This window comes from Delphinapterus leucas, chromosome 6, assembly GCF_059928025.1.
Source record: "Delphinapterus leucas isolate spDelLeu-1000000601 "Yukka" chromosome 6, BTC_Dleu_Yukka2, whole genome shotgun sequence".
Taxonomy (NCBI): Eukaryota; Metazoa; Chordata; class Mammalia; order Artiodactyla; family Monodontidae; genus Delphinapterus; species Delphinapterus leucas.
Genome location: NC_143134.1, coordinates 111,155,559 through 111,179,329, shown reverse-complemented (window position 1 = coordinate 111,179,329; position 23,771 = coordinate 111,155,559). Strand labels below are relative to the sequence as shown.

At 45.4% G+C, this 23,771-nt stretch overlaps 1 protein-coding gene across 9 annotated transcripts in view; it reads left to right on the top strand.

Moving 5' to 3' along the window:
* The first annotated feature begins 9,888 nt into the window (after nucleotides 1–9,888).
* CDK5RAP2 (CDK5 regulatory subunit associated protein 2) overlaps nucleotides 9,889–23,771 on the top strand; it is a 182,358-nt gene continuing 168,475 nt past the window's right edge. For 4 of the 9 annotated variants that reach the window (XM_089913672.1, XM_089913675.1, XM_089913669.1 and 1 more), the window contains exons 1-3: nucleotides 9,891–10,030; nucleotides 19,488–19,555; nucleotides 20,617–20,684. In XM_089913672.1, coding sequence (XP_089769798.1) covers nucleotides 9,972–10,030; nucleotides 19,488–19,555; nucleotides 20,617–20,684 — 195 coding nt within the window. In that variant the 5' untranslated portion in view covers nucleotides 9,891–9,971. Of the gene's footprint in view, nucleotides 10,031–19,487; nucleotides 19,556–20,616; nucleotides 20,685–23,771 lie in introns of all 9 variants that reach the window. The other 5 variants (XM_089913676.1, XM_089913673.1, XM_089913670.1 and 2 more) reach the window with 4 other exon arrangements.

Here is a 23,771-nt window from a genome sequence, read left to right as displayed (position 1 = left end):
TGCCGATGAAGCTCACTCCTATAGGGCAGAGACAGATCTCCCCCACAGACTGGATTGCATATCCTCAAACATTGTGGCCTGTGCTGACTGGGTAGGAAGCAAACTTAGTCTGATATGTGGATGCTTTTGTTGTCCTCCCCTTCCTGCCTTTATTTTCAATAGCTTGCAGAACAGGCTAAATCTCAGCTTTTTAATTCCCCCAAAACATTTTTAAAATGAGCCATTGTTATCTTTAATAACCATGGCCAGGGGATTATCCAGTTTCATTTGAAGAAGCTATTTTTGCCAAGAGATGAGATTCTTCCAGACAAGGATAAAGACATTAATGGTTGTCTCTTAAGATTCTGTTTTAGTTGAGATAATAATTTGGGGGCAATTAAGCAAATTGTATAGACTCCAATGGGCCATTAATCTCCAAAGCAATTGTCTGAAATGGATAGGCCTTTATATGCCGGAGCAAGGATCAGAGTTTGGCAACAGTTACATTTTGAATCTCCTTCAGTTAAAATGAAAAGGTAGCAGTGTTAACAGGTTATTGGTCCTGAGTAAAGAATGAACTTCATTTACTTATAATCTGTACCTCACCTTTTGTATTAAAAGACAGAGATCATTAAACCACTAAATAAAGGATAAAAGTACCAGTTTAGTATACCAAAGAGGAGATAGAAGTATACCAGCAAAGCTAGGCTAAGGCTACATTAGCAATTGGCACCTAATTTAGCTGAGTTTCCCAGCAAACAACAATATAGATTACTTAGCTTTTACTAATGAAAGGATGCATCCTGGAACATCAATAGAAAAGCTCTTTAACTGAGTTCTAAAACACAATAGGTTGTAGTATAAACAGTGTCAGCTTTGGAAGCAGAGAGGATTCCGGTGCAGGCTCCACACTGTAGTATCCTGGGCAAGATAACTGATGGCTCTTAATCCTACTGTCCTCACCTGTAGAAGGAATAATGATGCTGACCTCTTAAGGTCGCACTGAGGTTAAATGAAATCGTATGTGAAGCACCCCAGCACATGCCACATCTATAATGAATGGTAGGTCCTTTCCTCTCTCCCTTTTATTTAGGAGGTCTTCAATAAATGCAGTGTTATTCTTTCTCTATTGAGCGGTACTGGGTGGCTTGTTTTCTGAGCAGAAAACCAACCCACAGCCCAGTATTGGAGGAAGGTCACTCCTAGGTTTTAGGTATGCTTGGAATGAAATGAGATACTTTTCTGAGTTTAATTGCTGCTGTTTCTGTGGTTCGGTAGGTGATCTAGGGCCAGGATGGCATCCACAGGAGGCTGAAGTAGGCAGCATGGCATCTTGAAGGCATCCCTGTGGTCCCACAGGGATTCAGAGTTGCCATGTTGGCCTATGGGAAATGGATGGCAGGTGGGTATTGCGAAGTGAGAAGAGTACAAGCCTTGGTGTCTGCACATGTAGGCTGTAACCTTCGCTCTAAGTTTACAGAGTGAACTGGGACAGGCCATGGAACCCATCTGGGTCTCAGTATTTCCATTGGTACATCCAAGAGATTTAGTTAAATGGTCTCTGTGAGTGCCTTTTTCACTCTTGTATTCTATTAGGTGGGGAAAAAAGAGTGTTTGGGATAAGATCATTAATTCTAATTAAGGTTTATAATTCACTCTTTCACCAACATTTATTAAACACCTATTATCTGCCAGGCACTATGATAGGCTTTAGGATATAGAATTAAAAGTGCCTGTTTTGGGCTTCCCTGGTGGCTCAGTGGTTGAGAGTCCGCCTGCTGATGCAGGGGACGCAGGTTCGTGCCCCGGTCCGGGAAGATCCCACATGCCGCGGAGCGGCTGGGCCCGTGAGCCATGGCCGCTGACCCTACGCGTCCAGAGCCTGTGCTCCACAACGGGAGAGGCCACAGCAGTGAGAGGCCCGCAGTACCGCAAAAAAACAAAAAAAGTACCTGTTTTCAAAAGAAGCCAGGCACAGAAAGTGTACATACTGTATGACGCCAGGTACCTGAAACTCTAGAAAAGGCAAATCTTTAATGATAGAAAGTAGATCATGGTTTCCTGAAGGGGAAGGGAGATTGGTTGGGACTGGATCACATGGGAACTTTTTGGGGTGATGGAAATGTTTTATATCAATGCTAATACAGTTGCCACTAGCCTCGTGTGGCTATTTTAATTTAAGATAAAAATTTTACAAATACTTAATGATATCACTTATATGTAGAATCTAAAAAATAATACAAATAAATCCATATACAAAACGGAAACAGACTCTCAGTCCTAGAAAACAGACTTATGGTTACCAAAGGAGAGAGGGATGGGGGAGGGACAAATTAGGAGTATGGGATTAACAGATTCAAAGTAAAATACATAAAATAGAGAAGCAAAAAGGATTTACTGTATAGCACAGGGAATTATACCCAAAATCTTGTAATAACCTATAACGGAATATAATCTGCAAAAAAACAAAGCAAAAAACGAATTACTATGTTGTACACCTGAAACTAACCCAATATTGTAAATCAACTATACTTCAAAAAAAGATAAAAACTGGGACTTCCGTGGCGGTCCAGTGGTTAAGACTGTGTGCTTCCACCGGAGGGGGCGTGGATTCCATCCCTGGTCGGGGAACTAAGATCCCACATGCTACGAGGTGAGGCCCTCCCCCCCCCAAAAGTTAAAAGACTTAAGTTCCTCATTCCCATAACCACAATTCCAGGGTTCAATAGCCACATGTGGCCAGTGGCTACCCTATTGGACAGTGCTAATTCAGAACACCTCCATCAACCCAGAAAGTCCTTTTGGAGAGCACTGTTCTATACCTTGGCTGTGGTGGTGGTTACATGGGTGTACACATTTGTCAAAACACATCAGAATGTATACTTAAATTGGGTGCATTTTACTGCATATAAATTATATCTCAATAAAATAGATTTAAAATAAAGTCCTGTTCTCAGGGACCTCAGTCTAATAGAGGAGACAGGCAAGTTAATGGACAGTTACAGAGCTGTGTAAGTGTCATAAATAAGACCAGGGTGTTCTGCAAGTTCAGAGGTGGGGCAGCTATACAGATTGTGGCCCAGGACATTCTCTTAAACTATGGTTGGGGAAACTCTGGGAATTAGGCAGAGAAGAGGAAGGAAAGGTATTCTAGACCCTTAAGAACCACTAGCACAGGGACATCCCTGGTGGTCCAGTGGCTGGGATTCCATGCTCCCAATGCAGGGGGCCCAGGTTCAATCCCTGGTCACAGAACTAGATACCACATGCCGCAACTAAAGATCCCACACATGGCAACAAAGATCCCGCGTGCCGTAACTAAGACCTGGTGCAGCCAAATAAATAAATATTAAAAAAAAAAAAAAAGAACCACTAGCACAAAGAGTTCCTTTGGGAGAGTTAGGAAGAGATGCCCCTGCTTTGGTATGGACTCAGCTTGGGAAGCAGAGCCCACAGCTTGGCAAGCAGAGCATGGACTGGATTTCAAGCCTCCGCCCGTCCTTGGCTGGGTGTCCTCAACAGGGCACAACCTATGCAGTGTACCTGGTGGCTTGCCACACAGAGGGGAAGGCATACGCAAAGGCAAAGGGCCTTTTACATTGATTCCTTTGAGGAAATAGGTGCTGTAGCCACCTCTTTGCGGTCCACCTTCACTAGGTCCTGGTCTGTTCTTTTATTAGGAATTCACCACATTTAATCACTATTAAGACATCAAGATTCTTTTAACCTGCAAAATGTCCAGACCGTTGATTAGTTCAATTATCCTTCTTTGCCTACAGCTGTTGCTGTTTTCCATATTCAAGTGTGCAGCTGGGAAGGGTGCTTGAAAGCTTTCCCTGGTACCTTAGGACAGTTTTCCCAGAAGTCTTTGACTCTCTTACAGCCAAGCCTCTGGGTTTAGCTGCATGGGGATCTGGCCATGGTACTCAGCAAGATCAATTCAGGCAGGGAGATCTTGATTTGGGACACCTTCTGGAAGTTTCAAAAAAAAAAAAAAAATTCAGGAGCACCACCTTTTGGGAATTAGAAAACTGAGGTCCAAGTTTCTTTCTCTGTCACTAGCTTATTGTGTGACTTTGGGAAAATCAGTTCATGTCTCTTGAGAATCAGTTTCCTTATTCATAAAGGGTAACAAACGTCTGAATTATGAGACAGCATCAAAGAAAGTGACATGGGCTTTGTAAATGGCGTTGCATCAAATAGCAATTTTATTTTATTTCTGCTGGCATTAAAAAGTGAGCAGCTGGGGCCCATATGGCATATACAGGTTTCTACCCTGCTTCTGCAGGGCATAGATCTTGCTTATAAAACACCTTCCCCCAACCTCTCAGTCGGAATGACTCATCTCTTTTCGTTGTGTCCCTAGAATCTTACACTTATTTTTCTTATACTAACAAAGTATTTCAAATGTTTTACTTTTATTTATAATTACTTATCTGCATTTTAACCAGCTGGTGACTGCAGGGATACTAGTAATTCAGTGAAAGGCAAATGGCATAGTGAGTAAGAGCCTGGGATTCAGAATAAAATTTGGGTTCAGCTCCCAGCTCCAACATTTAGCAGCTGGATGGTCAGGCAAATCCCTCTCCTCTCTAAGCCTCAGTTTTGTCAACTATAAAATTGGAGCATAATCAGTCCCTGTTTCAAATGGTTACTGTGAGGATTGAATGTAAGGTTTTAACATAGCGCCTGGCACATAGAAAGCACTCAGTACGTGGTAACTGGTATCAGTTATTCATGGAATGTCAGAGCTGAAGGGAGCCTCCATGTTTTTGTTTAATGTACTGAGTTTACAGGTAAGAAAAGAAGCTGAGAAAGTAGAATTGGCAGGTCTGAGATCATATGGTGTTGATGTGTATTACTCTCTCTAGCCTAATGATCTATATGCTCTTCCCTTGATATGCAGTATTTCTCAGTTTTCTTCCCATCTTGAGAAGTTACGACTTGAGTTAATTTGGCAAACTGGCATTGAGCTATGTGCACAGCCTGGGGTTAGATGCTGGTCCTAGAAGGCATCACTGGCTTAGTGACCAAGCACACTATGGGGAAGACAGTGGGTAACAACTGGGAACTGGTCAGGGACTGCAGGTGGTGAGCGTTGGCTGGGAAGAGTTCCTGTGAGCAAGGGGGCAGGTGACAAGCCAGAAATACTGCTGACCTTGGGACCAGACAGACCTGGGTCTGAATCTTGGCACACCTATGTATTCAAAGGATGACTTGGCCAAATCTAGGACAATTTGGGCAACAAGAGAAATAATGATAGTAATGTATTTTAACTCACAAAATAAAGCAAATATCCACGAGTTCATACTGGGTTAAATAAACAACTGAATAAATGGGGGAGAAGAGAAAGCTCTTCCTTACAGTAGAGTTCCAATTAATAAAGATAGAAGGAATGATGAAAACAGGACATCGTCAGCTGGCAAACAGCCCTGTGATAATTGTTTTGGGTAAGAATTATCAATGGGGGCTTCCCTCGTGGTGCAGTGGTTAAGGATCTGCCTGCCAATGCAAGGGACAGGGGTTTAAGCCCTGGTCCAGGAAGATCCCACGTGCTGGGGAACAACTAAGCCTGTGGGCTACGACTACTGAGCCTGCGCTCTAGAGCCTGCAAGCCACAACTACTGAGCCTGCGTGCCACAACTACTGAAGCCCGTGCGCCTAGAGCCCGTGCTCAGCAACAAGAGAAGCCAACGCAAAGAGAAGCTCGCACACCGCAAGGAAGAGTAGCCCCCGCTCACTGCAACTAGAGAAAGCCTGCGCACAGCAGTGAAGACCCAATGCAGCCAAAAAAAAAAAAAAAAAATTATCAATGGATGCTAAAATAAGTGGGTGAAAATTTGATGAAAAACAGGATATTTACATAGTTTCAAATATCAACACAAGATTTTTATTAATTATAAAAATAGTAATTTTACCACGGAGAACCTTGGCAGATACTACCTTATGCAAGAAAACAGAGTTACCAGCACCAATTAATGAGACATATTAATACCATCTGCGTCCTGGAACCTGAGAAAGGCACAGCATCACTTTTGTGGCACTTTTGCCAAAAGTGCACAACCTCAGTTTTATCACGAGGAAACACCACATGAACCCCAAAATAGGAACATTCTATCAAATAACTGGCAAGACCTTTTCTGAAGTGTCAACATCATGAAAGGCATGGACAGAGGAATTGCCACAGATTGGAGGGAGGTGAGGAGACATAACAGCTAAATGCAATGTCAAATCCTGGATTGCCTCCTGAGCCAGAAAAATGGCATTAATGGGAAAATTGATTAAATTTAAAAATGTCTGTAGTGAATCGTATCCTTTCAATGTAATTTCTTATTTTTGACAATTGTGCTATTGTTATGTATTGGGTTGGCCAAAAAGTTCATTCGGGTTTTTCTGTAAGGTGGCATGGAAAAATCCGAACGAACTTTTTGGCCAACCCCAAAATGTTAGTAATTTAGGAAGCTGGGTGAAGGCTATACAAGGAAATCTTTGCACACTTTTGCAACTTTTTTCTAAGCCTGAAATTATTTCTAAACAAAAAGCTAAGGAAGAAAGAGAGAAAGAGAGAGAGAGAAAGGAAGGAAGGAAGTGTGGCCTTGGGCAAATCTCTTCCCCTCCCTGAGTCTTGTTTCCTGAGCTGAAGCGCAGGGCAGTCATCCCAATCTACTTCACAGTGTTCTAAGGATAAAATGAAATAGTGCAAAGTAGCAGTGTGTATGTATTGATTCTATAATAAGCTATTCTTGCCGTTAGTAATGGCAGCTTCTGTGTCTTGAGGGTTCTACCCTAATGAGAAACATCTGGCTGCAAGCGACTTCCTCCCAGCCATTCAATATGACCTTGCCCAAGGAAATAATAATGCCAGCTTTGTGGCTGGGTGGCTGTCGTCAAGGGGATGGCGCCAGATAGCCCAAACAGCTGGTGGTAGTGACGTCACCTCCAGGCTTGGCAGAAAGAAAGGCCATGGTGAGACAGAGACAGGGCAAAGGGCTTCGTCCCTGACCATGAAAACAGGAAAACAACTTCCCAAATAGCCCATCTTTTGTGCAATTGATTCTATTTTCAGTTTCCTGGTTCACTAAAATGTTTAGCACACAACCCAGAAATATGGCCATACACCGAATGGGCAATGGATTAATCATAAGGAGAATTCCTCCCCGGCTCTTCCTTCTTTATAGATTCCAAAGTATCTAATGTAACCGAGTGAGCTCAGCATTGTCTGTCCCATTTTACACAGGAAAAACCAAGGAGGAGCAAGGGGAAGAGACGCCAGGTCCCAGGATAAGCTGGAGGACCTTCCAAAGTCAGAATCCAGGCGCCCAGACTTCCAGTCCTGAAATTATATTGCCCACACTCAGATTCATCTCATGGCCACCTTGAAGCACATGCCCAAGGAGTAGAGTCTGGTGAACACATCCCTGAAATACCGTTGTCTGAATGTAGACCTCACCCCTTAATCCTAAATTCTAAAGTGGAGAAAAACAAACAAATAGAGAAGACAGGCTTCCTGAAACAATTAGGGTTTTGGGGTTCAGAGGGACCTAGGCTCAAATTCCAGCTCTGCCACTTAGCAGCAGGGAGACCATAAATTATTTTTACCTCTTTCAGCCTCAGTCTTCTCATCTGTAAGAGAAATGGGGATAACAGTAACACCTATGCTGAGGGTGGTTGTGAGGGTTAGATGCGGTGGTGCCTGTGATACACCCGGTACAAGTGTCACGTAAGGAATGTCAAACTGTGCACATCCTCTTCCTTGTGTCCTTTCTCAAGAGCTTTCATCTGCTGGATGGAAAGTTAGTTCCTTCATCTGGGAAGTGATGATTTGTAACTCAGACTCCCTCATCAGAATAGAGCTGGTTGTGCGTTAGTAGCTTTGAAATCAACACAAAGAAATCTGCTCCAGAGCTGTGAGGTCCGGAGACATCCATCCAGTCCCACCCTCTTATTTTACAGCTGTGGAAACTGAGGCCCAGAGAAAAGGAGCAGTCTGGCAAAGATCAGAGAGAGTCAGTGGCAGAACCAGGGCAGGAATCCTGACACGCCAGCTTCCCTGCTTTTGGACACACTCATCTCATTGGCTGAACTTAGCACTGGCAAGGACTGTTGGTTCCAGGGATTCAGGGACTGCCCCTTCCCCGTGTGCCAGCTGGTTCCTGCCCACTGTCTTTCAGGCTGTTATTTTATCGCTGATTCTGGGGGTGGTTGAAGATCTGGGAATGGAAGAGGGACAGGCGCAGGACCATGAGCCTTGTAGCCTTCACTAAACGGGTGTGTGTGTGTGTGTGTGTGTGTGTGTGTGTGTATGAGAGAGAGAGAGAGAGAGATGGGATTACCATTGACTGAGCTACTAAAGGTATCTTAGGTCATCTCCACATTGTCATAAAAACCTTGCAGGATAATATGCAAGCTATTATATATAGAATGGATAAACAACAAGGTCCTACTGTATAGCACTGGGAACTATATTCAATATTCTGTAATAAACTTATGGAAAAGAATATGAAAAAAATATATGTATATACATGTAACTGAATCACTTTGCTGTACAGCAGAAACTAACACAACATTGTAAATCAATAATTCTTCAATAAAATGGATTAAAAAAAAACCTTGCAGGATAGGTATTAGCCCCATTTTCCAGATTGATTGAATCATTCACTCAACATATATATTTAAACACCTGCTGGGAGGCAGGCACAGTGCTAAGTATTGGGGATGCAGCCGTGAACAATTCAGAACACAGTCTTTGCCCTCACCGAGCTTTCAGTCTACTGCAAAAGGGATAAAGTTAAAAAAATTATATACGGAAGTATAGAACTGCAAAATGTGGTAAGCGCCACAGAGGAAAAATACAGATTGCTAAGAATACAAGAAAGGGCTTGATGTAGATTAGAGGATTAAAGAAGGTCTCTTTTGGAAAGAACGAGGAAACTGAGGCTGACGGAGGACAGGTACATCTACCCATTCACTCATCTTTTCAAGTTATTTTCGGGCAGGACGGAGAACAGTCCTGACAGTCTGCAGAGAAAGGGTAGCAACACTGAGTGAAGAGAGGAAGGTCGATTTCACTGGCCAAGCTCTGCCAGATTATCTAAGTGTTTGGTGATTGCTATTTGCTTTCAGAAAGGCAGCCAGGGTTATGCAGAGTGCTCGGATATAGTTGGCAGGAACCACGGGTCTGGCTCCAGTTGACCGACTTATGGTACATGACCTTCGGTGAGGCTTTCCTCTCTTTTGGCCTCAGTTTACTGATCTCAGGTGCATTTGAGCCCTAACGGTAATAAAGGCTCACCAGGTGAGAGATTGGAGAGGGAGAGTCCCTGACCACTAGGCTCATAGGGATGAGCTTCTTCGTTTCAAACAAATGTGCAAATTACTGCTTAAGTCAGGGTTCTGTAGGTAGAATTTTTCTAAAGCGAGGCAGCACCGGATTATCTGAGTTTCAACTCAAGGCGGAAGATTTTGGGATGCCCAGACCCTAAGGTTCGCAGTCATTATTCTAGAAAAGTACATACCTGGTTAGGTACTCTGCGGGTGCCAAGAGGCGCTGGATTTCCATCTCCCGCTTAAATTAACGGCCCAAGGCCGATTCAGCCCTCAACAAAGATGGCACCTGCCCTGGCCTCGGCCCGAGTGCCCTCACTAAAAATGGCATCCTGCCTCTCTTTCCTTAAGTCTTGCTGGCGCAAGTGCAGAACCCCCGCCCCCCCTGCCATTAGTTAAGATGGCGCCCGCCCGCGCTGCCCGGCCCGGCCTCGGCTTCACAGCGCGCGACTCGGTGACCCCGCCTCGTTTCCGTAGGAAGAAGCGCCGGGAAAGATGGCAGCGGCTGCGGTTTGAATTCCAGCGGCGCCGCCAGAGTCCGAACAAGACCTGGATTGGAGGGGGCGGGGACCTCGGGAGCCAGGCGGGTCGCGACCGGGGGCGGGAGGGGGGGAGGGAAACCAGTGGCGACGCCGCCAGATACCAACGCCGCCACCTCCTCTGTGTCCATGATGGACTCGGTGTTGGAAGAGGACGTCACCCTCCCCGGGATACGCAGCGGCTGCAGGTGCGGCCTGGCCTTCGGGGGTTCGCGGTAACCAGGCCGGGGTTCCCGCTGATGGGGGTTTGCTGCATCCGAGACTTGGGGTTTGCTCTTTGGGTGTTTGAGGGTTCTGGACGTGGGCAGTATGTGGGATGGGTTTCTTGCGGGGGGGGAATCTCTTTGGGCACCCGCCCACTGATACTGAGTGTAGGTGGTTGGGCGGTCCCGACCTGCCCCACGCCCGCCTCTCGCATTTCGGGACATACTTTGAAGAGGCGGTGAGGGACAGGTAAAGGGTTCTCTGAAAGGGTGGGAGATGGGGATCTCTTGGAGTGTGCAATTAGTGGGGGCTAGTTGAGGGGCGGGGACCTTGAGGGTACTTGATGGTTCATGCTGGTTTGGGGATTTGCTTTCATTATGGGGAGTGCACTTGGTCTGTCCAGGCTTTGCTTATGGGGTCACATAGTGGCCACCAAAACGCGGGCTATGGAGTGCAGCGGTTAGGAACCTTGGCTGGAGTTGAACAGAACTGGATTCAAATCCAGCCCTTTAAACTAACTAGCTGTACGACCTTGATAAAATGGTTTAATCTACTTTCCCATCTGTAAAAGGAGGCTGGCAGTAATATCCACCCAACAGAGTTGGGGTGAGGATCAAAAGAGAAGATGCCCACCCAGCAATTTGCTTGGCAAGAGTAGTGCCTGCCATATAATCAGTGCTTAAAAAATGATTCGGAGGACTTTCCTGGCGGCCCAGTGGTTAAGACTCGACGACACCAATGCAAGGGGTGCGGGTTTGATCCTTGGTGGGAGAGCTAGTATTCCACATGCCACGGGGCGAGGCCAAAAGATAAAAAAAGAAAAAAGAGATTCGGTGTTGTCATTATCATCATCAACAGTAATACAAATTGGGGAATAATGTCTGAGCGTGGCATCCCCATGCACCTGTCCCAAGAGGCAGTTGGAGTCCACATTGCTGGTGCGGCAGGGGGCTCTCCTGGTAGGAAGGCCTGACAAAGCCCTGCACTGCTGCAGGGTTGGGGCCCTTTGGTTGTCCTGGGCTCCTGGTTGGGGAGAGGGTAGAAGGTCTCAGAGGTGATCCCTAACTGAGAATCTGCAGTGTTTATCCAGCTCTTCTAGGGACAGGCTGCTTCTTTTAGTCAACAGATCCTAACTGAAACGGTGACATGTTATTTGTTGTGCAAATCTGGACGGTTTTAAGAGTAAAATGGGCACAGTTAATTTATGCCTGAGCAGCAGGCATAAACAGGTCCTGTCTTGGGCAGACCTTGGACAAATGGTTACTCTGTTTATTGAGGACCTACTAGTTATCAGGCACAGAGCAAGGCCCTTTGCAGCTCCTGCATCATGTCCCTTTCTCTTCATCTTTCTGCCACTGCCCCAGTATATTGCAGTATGACCTCTCATCTGGATTGTCGTGGTTTCCTTCACACCTCTGATAGCCTTTTTTTTTTTTTTTTTTTTTTGCGGTACGCGGGCCTCTCACTGCTGGGGTCTCTCCCGTTGCGGAGCACAGGCTCCGGACGCGCAGGCTCAGCGGCCATGGCTCACGGGCCTAGCAGCTCCGCGGCATGTGGGATCTTCTTGGACCGGGGCACGAACCCGTGTCCCCTGCATCGGCAGGCGGACTCTCAGCCACTGCGCCACCAGGGAAGCCCTCTGATAGCCTTTTTTACTACAGCTTCAAAGCTCTTTTTAAAATATAAATCTGATTGTCACAGTCTGCTGCTTTACGTGTTTAATGCTTTTCATTGCCGTTAAGGTAAAGTCCATTGTTATTCTCTCAGACAGCTTTTCACATCTCAGCGCCAGTTGGCCAAGCACTTGGGTTTTGGGACCTAGACCTAACTGGGTTTCAATCCCAATTCTTACACTTAACAGTCCTGTGACCTTGGGCAAGTCACCCTCTGTGAGCCTCAGTTTTCATTATCTGTAACATGGGTGAGTCTAAAAGGGTTTAGCCTAATGTCTGACCCAGAGTAGCAGCTCAACAGAGCATCAGATATTCTCCTTTCCCTCCTCTCCCTGCCTTTGCTGGTGATCCTGGTGCTGCATACATTCCTGGTAACTAATCTCTTACTCACCTGCTTCATACCCTCCCTGGCTCCTCTCTGCCCTCAAGATGAAGTTCTTTAATATGGCTTCTGAGCTCTTTATACTCTGGCACATCTACCTCACTAACCTCCTGTCCTCCCTCTTCCTTCCCTGTCTCCTCCCCAAGCCCGTCACTCTTGCTGGCTGCCAAACTGTTATGAATGATCTGCCTTGTTCTTTCTTACAGCTGGGCCTGTGTACTCACTGTCCCTGCGGCCTGGATTGCCCCCCCCCCCCCTTGCCTTATTATTTTTCAGGTCTCAGTTTAGATGGTACTGCCAGGAAGTCTTCACTGATATCCCCCTATCCCCACCTGGGCCCTCTGTTCTCCTCTAGTCCCCCCATCACTGACCTGTTCACAGCCCTCATTGACTTCACTGAATTTTTTTGTTTTTTTTGGCCCCACTACGCCGCATGCAGGATCTTAGTTCCCCGACCAGGGATTGAACCCACACCTCCGGCACTGGAAGCTCAGAGTCTTAACCACTGGGCTGCCAGGGAAGTCCCATGACTTCACTGAATTTTATTAACTAGTGTGGTCCAGTCAGCATATAATTTGAGCCACGTATGTAATTTAAAACTTTCTAATAACCGCATTAAAAAAGTAAAAAGAGACTGGTGAAATTAATGTTAATAATGTTTTATTTAACCCAGTATTTCCATATATTATCATTCTAACTTGTGAAAAAAATTATTAATGAGATATTTTATCTTCTTTTTGATCTTACTAAGTCTTTGAAGTCCAGTATGTGTTTTACACTTACAGCCCTTCTCAACTTGAATGAGCCACGTTTCAGGTGCTCAGTAGGTCCAGGTGGCTGGTGGCTCCTGTACTGGCCACTGCAGGTATGACTGTTAACTTGTCTGTCTCCCAGATTAGACTCTGACCTACGTGAGAGCAGGGGCTGCATGTTGATCATCTTTGTAACCCGACTTCCCAATGTGGTATCTGGCTCATAGTAGGGGCTCAGTAACCATTTGGTAAATCACTGAATAAACAATGATCTGGTGGGGTGACAGTTTTATCCCCCTTTTACAGGTGAGGACACTGGGGTTCAGAGAGGTGAAATGAACGGCCTGGGGTCCCACAAAAAGTACATGATCAAGCCAGGATTTAAATCCAGGCCTACAGACTCCAAATCCTGGCTATCAGTACCATGTCTTGCCTTCCAGCCAGTTCTCTGAACCAATTCTGAGAGGATTCTGGGAGGATTTTTGGAGCTGCTGGTGCTTGAACTGGCCCTCAAAGAGTGGCAGAAACGTCCTGAGAGAGTCAGCTTGTCTGTCAGGTGGTCACAGTGGATGAGAAAAATCCCTGCAGTACAATCTCTTTTGATGCTAACATGAGTACTCTTCTGCTTGCTAACATCCAAGCCCCAGTTTTAGAGACTAGACCAGAGTCCAGTTTGTCCTTGGACTTCTGTTGAATTAGGTCAGTGTGTGTTATTCTCTCCAAACCTGATCACCTGTGGGTGCCCCAAGAGCTCCGGCCCCTGGAGCCTCACCTGAGCTAAGGGCCTTCATTAGGGCCTGCCTGATGGTGTCGAAGGAACCTGCGCTTTGTACGCAGGATGTCTGCGTCTGCATCCTGCCTCAGCCAGTCACTAGCTGTGCTGCTTGAGTAATTCGCTTCACCCTCCTAAACCTCAGCTTCTCTTCAGTGATAACATCTGTTTTGTTGGGTGACTCTGTGGATGAAGCAAGATTGTATGTATTAAGTACCTAGCACCGACTGGGGAGTACATTAAATGTTGGCTGTTTTTGTTTCACCGTTACCATGTTGTACTGTTTCCTGGACAAAGTCCTCTGTGCCCACACCCCTGGGTTCACCCGTTTGTTTTCATGCCCAGGATTCTGCCTCTCCCTGTGAGCTTCCTAAGGCCTGGCCCAGGCTTGTACATCTATGGGTTCCTCAAGTACATGGCCATTAAGTGCTTGCTGCCCAGTTAGGGGCAGACCACAAAGACATGTTTCTTATAGCTTGGTACACAGTTTGTACTTTCTCAGGCAAAGAGTGCCTTTATGGATTTTGTAGAAGGAGGTTGAGAAAGAGGATGGTGGAATGAAATTTCTGGTGAAGGCTTGAAAGCTTAATCCAAGGCCGACCTTGGACCAGGGGTACCCCTAGGCTGTGAGGTTTGAGGAGGTGCTCTCCGTCGCCAGTGTTAGCTCAGGGAGCGCAGGCAGCACGTCTGGCTTCTTCCCCACTGTATCTGCCCTAGGACTGTGTCTGGCACATGGTAGAGGCTCAACAAATATTTGTTGAATGAATCAATTTTGTTCAGTCTCCGTTTGAAAAGATAAATACCATGAATATAGGCTCCATATTTAGTAGTAAAATGCTGCTTTGTAATCACTGTGTGGAAAAGTGCACAACAGAGTGTCAACTGATACAGTCTTCGTGGAACACAGTTTGGCGTTAAAAATGTGCCTTGTGTGTTTTTTTTTTAACAGCTTTTTTAACAGATATAAATCTAATTTATATGCCGTAAAGCTCACCCATTTGCAATATACTATTCAATGTTTTTTTTTTTTAGTATATTTACAGAGTTGTGCAGTCATCACCATAATCTTAATTTTAGAACATTTTCATCATCCAAAAAAGAAACCCTGTGCCCATTAACATTCGCTCCCTGTCTTAGCTTGGGCTGCTGTAACAAAAAAACTATAGACTGGGTGACTTATAGACAACAGAAGTTTATTTCTCACAGTTCTAGAGACTGGAAGTCCAGGATCAGGGTGCCAGCATGGTCAGGTTCTAGTGGGGACCCTCTTCTGGGTTGCAGACTACCTATTGATACTTCTCATTGTATCCTCACATGGTGGAGAGCAGAGAGAGGAAGCAAGAGCTCTGGGAACCCTTAAGGGCACTAATCCCATTCCCAAGGGTTCCACCCTCATTACCTCATCTAGACTTAACTACCTCCCAAAGGCCCACCTCCTAATACCATCACTTGGGGGGGGTGGGTAGGGTTTCATCATATGAATTCTGGGGGGCCACAAACACTTAGTCTATAACATTCCACATTTCTCCTCCTTCCCCTCCCCCCAGCCCTAGGCAAGCACTATCTACTTTTTGTCTATAGATTTGCCTATTCCAGACATTTCATATAAATGGGATTTTACTGTATGTGGTCTTTAGTGAGGTTCATCCATGTTGTAGCATGTATTAGTATTTCATTCCTTTCTGTGCCTGAATAGTATTCCATTATATACATGTATTGATGCCATATTTTGTTTATTCATTCATTGGTTGATGACATTTGGGTTGTTTCTGCTTTTTTGGCTGTTATGAATAATGTTGCTGTAAACACTTATTTGGGTACAAGTTTTTGTGTGGACATAAATTTTTGTTTCTCTGGCAGTAGGGTTGCTGGGTCATATGGTAACTCTGTATGTTTAACATTCTGAGGAACTGCCCAACTCTCTTCCAAGGTGGCTGCACCATCTTACACGCTCACCAGCAGTATATGAGGGTTCTTATTTCTCCATTGCCATGTCAACACTTGTTATTGTTTGTCTTTGCTTATAGCTATCCTTGGGGATGTGACAGGGTATCTCATTGTGGTATTGATTTGCATTTCCCTAATGACTAATGATGTTGAACATTTTTTCATGTGCTTATTAGCCTTTTGTATGTTTTCAAATCCTTTGCCCATTAAAAAAATGTGAATGTGTTTAGATCCAGGAATTCCACTTCTTGCTATCTCTCTGACTAGAGAAATCCTCACACATGTGCACAATGAGACCTGTATAAGGAGATCCAGCATTGTTTGTAAAAGGAACAGTTTAGAAACATTGAATTACCATCAGGAGACCTGGTAAATACACATCTTTTCTCAAGTGTCTTTCAGACTGTGACCCATTGGCAACTCATGAAACTGAATGTAGTAGGTTGCAACCAGAATTAAAAAAAAAAAAAAAATGAGTAGAACAGAATAGAAAGAATTTCAAGAATGAAGGGTAATATATTTCCTTCTGTGGGTTGGGGTCAGTAAAATTTGCAGACGCTGCTGTACGTTGCTTTGTAGGAGTTAGAAACACCGAGGTAGATCTGTACTGTCATGAAGACGTCTTTAGGACACGTTAGTGAAGAAAAGATGCTGCATACGCGATTACATACATAGGGAAAGGTTTGGAATGTCTTGCTGACAAGAGTGGTTACCTCTTAGGAGGAGACCAAGATGGGAGTGAGTAGTCAAGGAGAACTTGAAACTTGTCTATTTTGTATTTATATATATTTTTCTCTCATTAAGAATACACGACACAGAATGAAAAACAAGTTGTTGAAAGACAGACAAGACTGTACTTGGTATAGTTGTTTTCTGAATGTGATGTCCAGTCCGTTCACGGCTCTCATAACCCTTTGTCCGTGAAACGTTCCATCCTTGCTGGACCTTGCGAGGATGGACAGTTGTTGGCTGCCATGTACAGGCTCAGGAGATCGCCCCTTTTGGGTGGCGGTGGAGCGAGCTAGGAGGATGAAGTGGTTGGTGAAGCGCAGGTGAGCGTTCGTTCATTTACCCGACACGTAGTGGACAGGAAGCAGCCACATGGCCGTGCGCTGGGCAGACTCTGGAAGGCCCTGCCTCGATTCATGGGGACCTCGCCACAGCCCCTTGAGGAAGGTGCTGGCGGGGGCCAGGGTGGTGTAGAGGCTAAGAGCACGGGCTTTGAAGTCAGGCCAGCTTGGTCTTTCAGCTTATTAACTTTCCTGGGCCTCCCTTTTCCTCATTAAAAAAAAATGGCAACATCTAAAAACTACCACCTACCACTGAAGGGCTGTGGTGAGTAGTAGGCGGGAGGCTGCTTGTCGCTGAGCGTGGGGTCTGTTCAGCGCGGTGCCCCTGCAGGGTAGTGGTTACGCTTATGCTGTGTTTTGCATGTGAGGAAACTGGCCCTGACTATGTGCCCCATTGAGTAGGAGCTTTGGGCAGCCCGGATGCTGGTTAGCAAGTGTCAAGGACACAGAGACACCTGGATTTTGGTCTCAGCTTTACTACCAACCGCTTGTGATTTTTTTTTTTTTTTTCTCCCGGTGCGTGGGCCTCTCACCGTTGTGGCCTCTCCCGTTGCGGAGCACAGGCTCCGGACGCGCAGGCTCAGCGGCCATGGCTCACGGGCCCAGCCGCTCCGTGGCATGTGGGATCTTCCCAGACCGGGGCACGAAGCCGTGTCCCCTGCATCGGCAGGCGGACTCTCAACCACTGCGCCACCAGGGAAGCCCCCGCTTGTGATTTTGAGCAAATATGTTCCTTCCCTTTCTGGGCCTTAGTCTCCCTCATCCAGACCATGACAAAATCATGTCTAAACCCTTTTCCTTTGCTTGCCTAGTTTTGACTACAGGTGGGGCCCCATGAAGCCCCAACTTTAGTTCTCAGGCCTAGAGTGAATGATCAGAATGGGATACAAAAAGGTGAATTCTTAAAGGTGGAGGTGTGGCTGGAACTGACTGAGACTGCGCATGACAGAGGTTCACGGCATTTAAAAAGTGGGCAGGTAAAGTCCAGATGGAAATTTGGCAGGAACCAGGCCGGAATTGCTGCATTAAATAGTGGTTTCTTCTGAGTTGCGGTGTCAAATGTCATTTTTCAGACTTCGCTGGTTGCCTGTTGGAAATTTGCCTAAGACCAAATTCTTTGGCTTTGCCTGCCACGTGGTCTACAACGGTGATTGATCTTGGCTTGAGTAACTGATGGGCCATTTCCTCCAATAAATAGTAGTAAATTAATGGCCGTGGTGGAGAGAACCCCAAACTTGGGAATGTAGAGACCAGACTGTAGGCTAAGCTTGACCAGTAACCTGGTTTGTGATCTTGGGCCACTGGGCCACCATCTGCAAAGGGTGGTGATCGAACTTGATTTTCATTTTTACAATTCAGTTTAGAAAATGGAGTTTGTCCTTCTCGTGGTACTTATTGGAGGAAATTGAGAATTGTAAAATTAAAAAGGAGGAAAATATCTCTCATTTCCCTGCAAATTATGATTTTTAATATTTCAGTTGTCTTGTTATATATATTTAAAGCCCACCTAGTTTCCAAGGATTTGAGGTGTCTTTCGTGTACGTGTATTTTGTTTTTCAATAATTGAAGGCGTATTCTACTTAGGTTTTTTTTTTTTTTTTCCAGTTATCCTCATAGCAGACACTTTTAATGTAATCATTTTCTTGATGTTGGAATTTTACGACATCCAGTTTTTGGCTTGGTTCTGATCTTGAAGGTTCATTCCAACTCCAGAGTTTGGTTATCAGGCAAAATTGTCCTAGGAACAGAACGGATCTGCATTTAGAGGCATGGAAAGAGCAAATTGCCAAGAAGTCAAGCTGCACGTCCATCAACTCTTAGTTTACAGCTTGGGACAGGGAAGCATTATTGGGGGTTAGACGTAAAGGGCTCGGATTCTGGCCTTGGTTCTCTACTTAACTGCCACGACTGAGTAGAGGCTGCTGAAATTATCTGGGCTTTAGCACCTTCCTTTGAGAAATGCATAGACCCTCAGGGAATTGGGCAATTCTCATGACGGTAAATCTTTTGTAAGTTATAGAGCATTGTATGTTTCAAGGTGACCGGGTGTTTTGCTCCCATTTATGGAATACTCACAATAGGCCAGGTACTTGCCGGACACTTGTTGTCTCATTTAATTGCCAGTTGCTCTATCAAGTAGCTGCTGTTCTCCTTTTACAGACGAAGGAAGCGAGCCTGGGAGAGGTATGTGGCAGAGCTTAGAACAGAATCCAGGGAGGTGTGTTTTGTGTTGAACCACGCCTCCTATTACGGTTTAGTTCTCTGTCAGTGCCTCCAGATCCTCACTGAACCTGTTTTTATAATTCAACCAGTAAAACTTCTTGAATCAGTGAGTTTTGCATTTTTGTTTGATATTCTTAAAGCATCCGAATTGGTGCCTGATTCTTGGAAGCTTAATTTTTGGCTGTGATAGGCATACTAATAATGATAATAATAGTAATGACAAAAACAACGCTAGATGCCATTTAGCGAGCACTTACTGTGTGCTGAGCGTTTATATATTGATACATTAACTCATTTAATCTTTACAGGTAGAGGGTGGTATCCCCATGTAACGAATTAACAAAGTAAGACTCAGGAACATCAGTAGCTTATATTTGGCATGGTGCCTCTGCACCTAGCCCATCTGTGGCCCACAGAACCCTTGACGTGTGAATGAATGACGGACCTTACTCAGTTGTTAAGTGTTAGAGCCAGACCTCTGCCCTAAAGCCTGAGTTCTTAACCTCTGCACTGCATGCCTCACAGGTAGCTGGCTGGCTGTGACCTGATGATGGACAGTCCGTCTGATAGTCTCTGCTGTTCAAACACTGACTCTTCTTTTATCACACGTGTTCTCTCCTAGTGGCCTTGTTCCCAATTTACCAGATGACCTGGATGGCATCAGCCCCATTGCTGGTTTGGGAAATGGTGGTAAGTACACAAAGTAAGAACAAGGGAAGTAGACGCGAGGCCACGAGGGCCTTCAGGCCTTGAGCCTGGGCCTGAGCTTTGATGGTTCCAGGGCCCACAGTTAGCCTGGCATGGCTTGGTGCTCCCAGGAGGTACACAGTATTTTGTATACATATTGACCTGCTACTTAGTCCTTTCATAAACACTGGACTAGAGGAATTGATGTCCTTTGGGCCATATTTCATGAGTTTCATTTCTTGCTACCACGCTTATAGGGGTTCAGCCGGTGTTTGCTGAACTGAATGACCAGTGGAGGCTGGATGTTGAATCGGTGACTCGGTCAGGTTCGGAGGATCTGTTGGTCCCTGCTGCCGAGTGGCTGGAGGCCCCTGAGGGCTGCTGTCCAAACTTCAGTGTGCAGAGGCCTTCCTGGCAGGCTGCTGGATTCCAGTTGCCCGCTGAGGCCCAGCATTCCTACACGGGCCTGCCCTTTGGAGACAAATAGTTGGTTAGACCACAGGAGACAGCGCTGAGGAAATAGGCAGTCTGCTGTGTTGAAGCTGGACCATGAGGAGACTTTCTGTTTTGCAGTTTGGGTTTTGCTAAGCGTTCTTCATAATATTTGTTTCCGAAAAAAGTGGATGCTATCCTAAGTATCTGTGGGAAGTGCTAATAATTTGCCACGTTGAAATATCTTAGAGATAATTTTGACTTGTTCTCCCCCACCCCCCAAAATGATGAGATTTTGTGCGAAAGGAAGAAGGTTTTAGAGCAGACGATGTAAGTTTCACAAGCAAAATAATTTTATGACAAGCAGTAAGGAAGTACATAGCGGGCAGTTCTCCTTTGTTTGCCCCATGCATTCTTTGGATTCATCTTCTGACATTTACATTGTTACATTGGGGCTAGTTCAAGTAGTTCGTAAATATTTGAAATACAATGGCTTAGAGCTTTCTGTAGACTCAAATCACAAGACAGAATATATCGTGGAAGCTAGTCATTTTTATTTTTCTTCCCTAATGGGGATGCTGGGCAGTCTGCATACCGTGACGTTTTCCTGTGTCTGTTTTACCTTTTTATAGTGCTCCCACATGTGTCGGAAGAAACGGTGTCTCCCACCAGAGCCCGGAACATGAAGGACTTTGAAAACGTAAGTGGACATACCAAATTACCATCCCTCACAAATCACGTCTGCAGCCACTGTCCAGCCAGACCCAGGAGGGAGCTGTATTTCTTAAGAAGCATCCAGACTGGATAAGGCCAGGGTTGGGAGGAATGCCAGAGCTCGTGGGTGCTCTCTGGGTGACCTTCACATTCCTACACAGGCGGCCCTTTGTACACAGGCCAGTTACGGGTTCCAACAGGATCAGTGGTTTCCAGCCTTGGGGAGTTTGGTGTATTTCTGGTGTCCCAAATAAGAGGATGTCACCATGTAGCACAGCTGAGAGGCACTAACATGTATTAAGGGCTTTCCTGTGATGTAAGCCGTGTTATTTATGGTCCCCATTGAATCCTCGCTGTGACGGAGGTATTTTGTATTATCCGCATTTTACAGGTAAAGAATCTTAAGACTAGGGGAGGCTCGCTTACGGTCACATCATACTTGAGTGACAGAGCTGGGGTTTGAATCCAGGTTTTTAATGACTCCAAAACCATTATTCTTTTTGCTGCGCTGTGTGGCCTCCTTGCATTTTGCAGGCTCCATCTTTGTTGCTGTCGAATGAAACATGAGCGGCCTGTTCCCACTGCTGTGTGGTGATTGTCTAAGAATGGATTGCTCAGTGATGATTTGGCTTCAGTGCTCACTGTCTTCCAGCATTGTGTGTTTCATTTGTTAGTGGACGGGGTTTTTTGTCAAGTAACAAGAAAAGAAGGTTATTTTCCCAATTCCAGTTCTCCTTAACAAGTTACCTGCTCAACGCTCTCATTTGTCATGGGAAGATCTAGACTCTTCTTCATTTGTAACCAAATGAAATCCATACTATGCAGGACACGGGAGATATTTATCAGAGAGAAGATGGAGGACACAGAGGGAAGGACATACCACCATCATGTTTCTCTCTCTCCAGTTGTCTTTCCTGAAAAGAGTGGTACTGTCTCTGGATTTAATTTAGAATACTCATCACTGCTATCAGTTATCTGCAAACCACCAGTGACCAATTGAAGAAATGACTTGTCAGGTCTCTAATGGAAACAAGTAATTTCTGAGCTTTCAGTTGTTACAATTTCAACTCTACAACCCGATCTATGCTGTGGGGCCTGGGGCCTGAAGCAGATGAGATTTGATTATTCCACATCGCGTATAATTAAAATGTGCTCTACTATTAAATGGTTGTTCCTGTTTTATCATAAGAGTAATAATAGCTACTGTTTATTGAGCTCTTGCTCTGAGCTGGGAACTTGAAGCGTTAAGCTCTTCATATATATTACTTTAATATTGAAGCAGCTCTGCAAGATACAGAGTTATTTAAGTTTTGAAGGGCACAGTTTTGATTTTTATTTCTAGATGGAAAAATTTAACAGAATCTCAGAATTTTGGCTTCACGTTTTGTTGTCTGCCTTTTGAACTGGGAGAAATCTCTGAATTGAAGCCAACCCTCTTTATTATATGTAGGAGAAACAGAGGCTGAGGGATACAACATGGCAAAGCTGTTTTCAGAGGCAGTCTGTGCTGCCTGAGGACCACGGCCTCTGGAGCCAGACTGCCTGCTCATCCGCTTCTGCTGGGTGACCTTGGGCCAGTCACTTAACCTCTCTGTACTTTCTTTGTCTTTAAAATGGACATGTTACAAGTTCCTACTTCATAGGGCTGTTGTGTGGATTCACGAGTCAATATATGTGAAACACATATGCCTAGCACAGAGTTCATTTTGTGTGTTACCTATTTCTCCTTCTTACTGTTCTATTTATTGCTGTTATTTTTGTCTACTCTGCCATGTGATTCATGTTTCCCTTGCTCAGATGTGTTCTTGATGACCCAAATACTGATTTTCTTAAAGGTGAGGGAGAGCCTTCTCTGCCAGTATGTTTTAGGGTTTATGTTTTTTCTTCATGACTGTGGTCCTTTGGCTGCTGTTAGGTTTTTTATGGCATTGATATTTTTTATTGTAGCATTTTCAAGAGCAAATTCTGCAGTTGAAATTGAAATGACCACACTGTTCTCAGTGTCTCGCTTTCAGGTCTTTATAAAACACTGAAAATTTTCCTCTGGCCTGAGCTACTAAATGCATGATCTCTGTGTTGGGATGCTTATAGGAAATGCTCTTGGCATCTGATGCTAATTTTAAAGTCCGCGTGCATATTAAAGAGGGGACTAGAATACTTTTGATTTAAAGGGGAAACTCGTGGTTTCTTTTATTCTAGTCTTAGATGACAGATATCTGAACATCAGAGTCTACTAGCAAGGGTCTAGCAAAATACGGGCCTCCTGGTTTTGCTTAGAGTTCATCCATTCATCAGTGAATATTTTCAAATATATGTCCTGTGCCAGGCTGTGCCAGGGGCTAGGGAATTGGCAGTAAATTAAGACCCTGTAAGTCTCCCTGTCAAGAGGCTCACAGTCTAGTTAGGGAGATGGATAGGAAAATAGTGCAGTGCTAGGGGTTAAGTACGGGGTGCTCTGGGGCACAGAGCAGGGGCCCCGAACCTGGCCTAGGGGACTTAGGGCAGCCTCCCTGGAGGAGGGTCATCAGGAAAAGTGGGGATTAGGGTTAGCCAAGGTGAGAGGACTGGGAGAGCACCCCAGGCACAAGGGCTCACATGTGACGACGTAGAGAGAGGCATGACGGCGTGTGAGGAGGTTGGGAGTCTAAGTTCCCTTTGGCTGGAAGGAGGCGGTAGGATGGAGGGCCTGAGAGAAGTGAGGCCACTGAAGCAGGCAGGGGTCAGATTCTGCAGGCTCCTGTATGCTACACTGCTTCTTTTTAGTTTTTTCCTGAAGATGAAGGGGAGCCAGTGGTGGATTTTAATCTGGGGAGGGAAGTGACCGGAATCCTGCTTCAAAAGATCGGCCAGGCTGGTGACTACATGGACGGAGGAGGGAGCGAGGCTGGTGGCTCTGTGATGGGTTGAAAGACTACAGTGAGTGGTGGTGGGGGGGGAGGGATGATGCCTGAGCTAAGGGGAGGGGTCCGGAGGTGTTGGGAAGAAAGTCTGCCGGCATTGTCGGCTCACCCAGGCCCTACATCTGACACACGGGGACTCAAGCCCAGAGAGGCAGAGGGACTTCTTTGGGTTC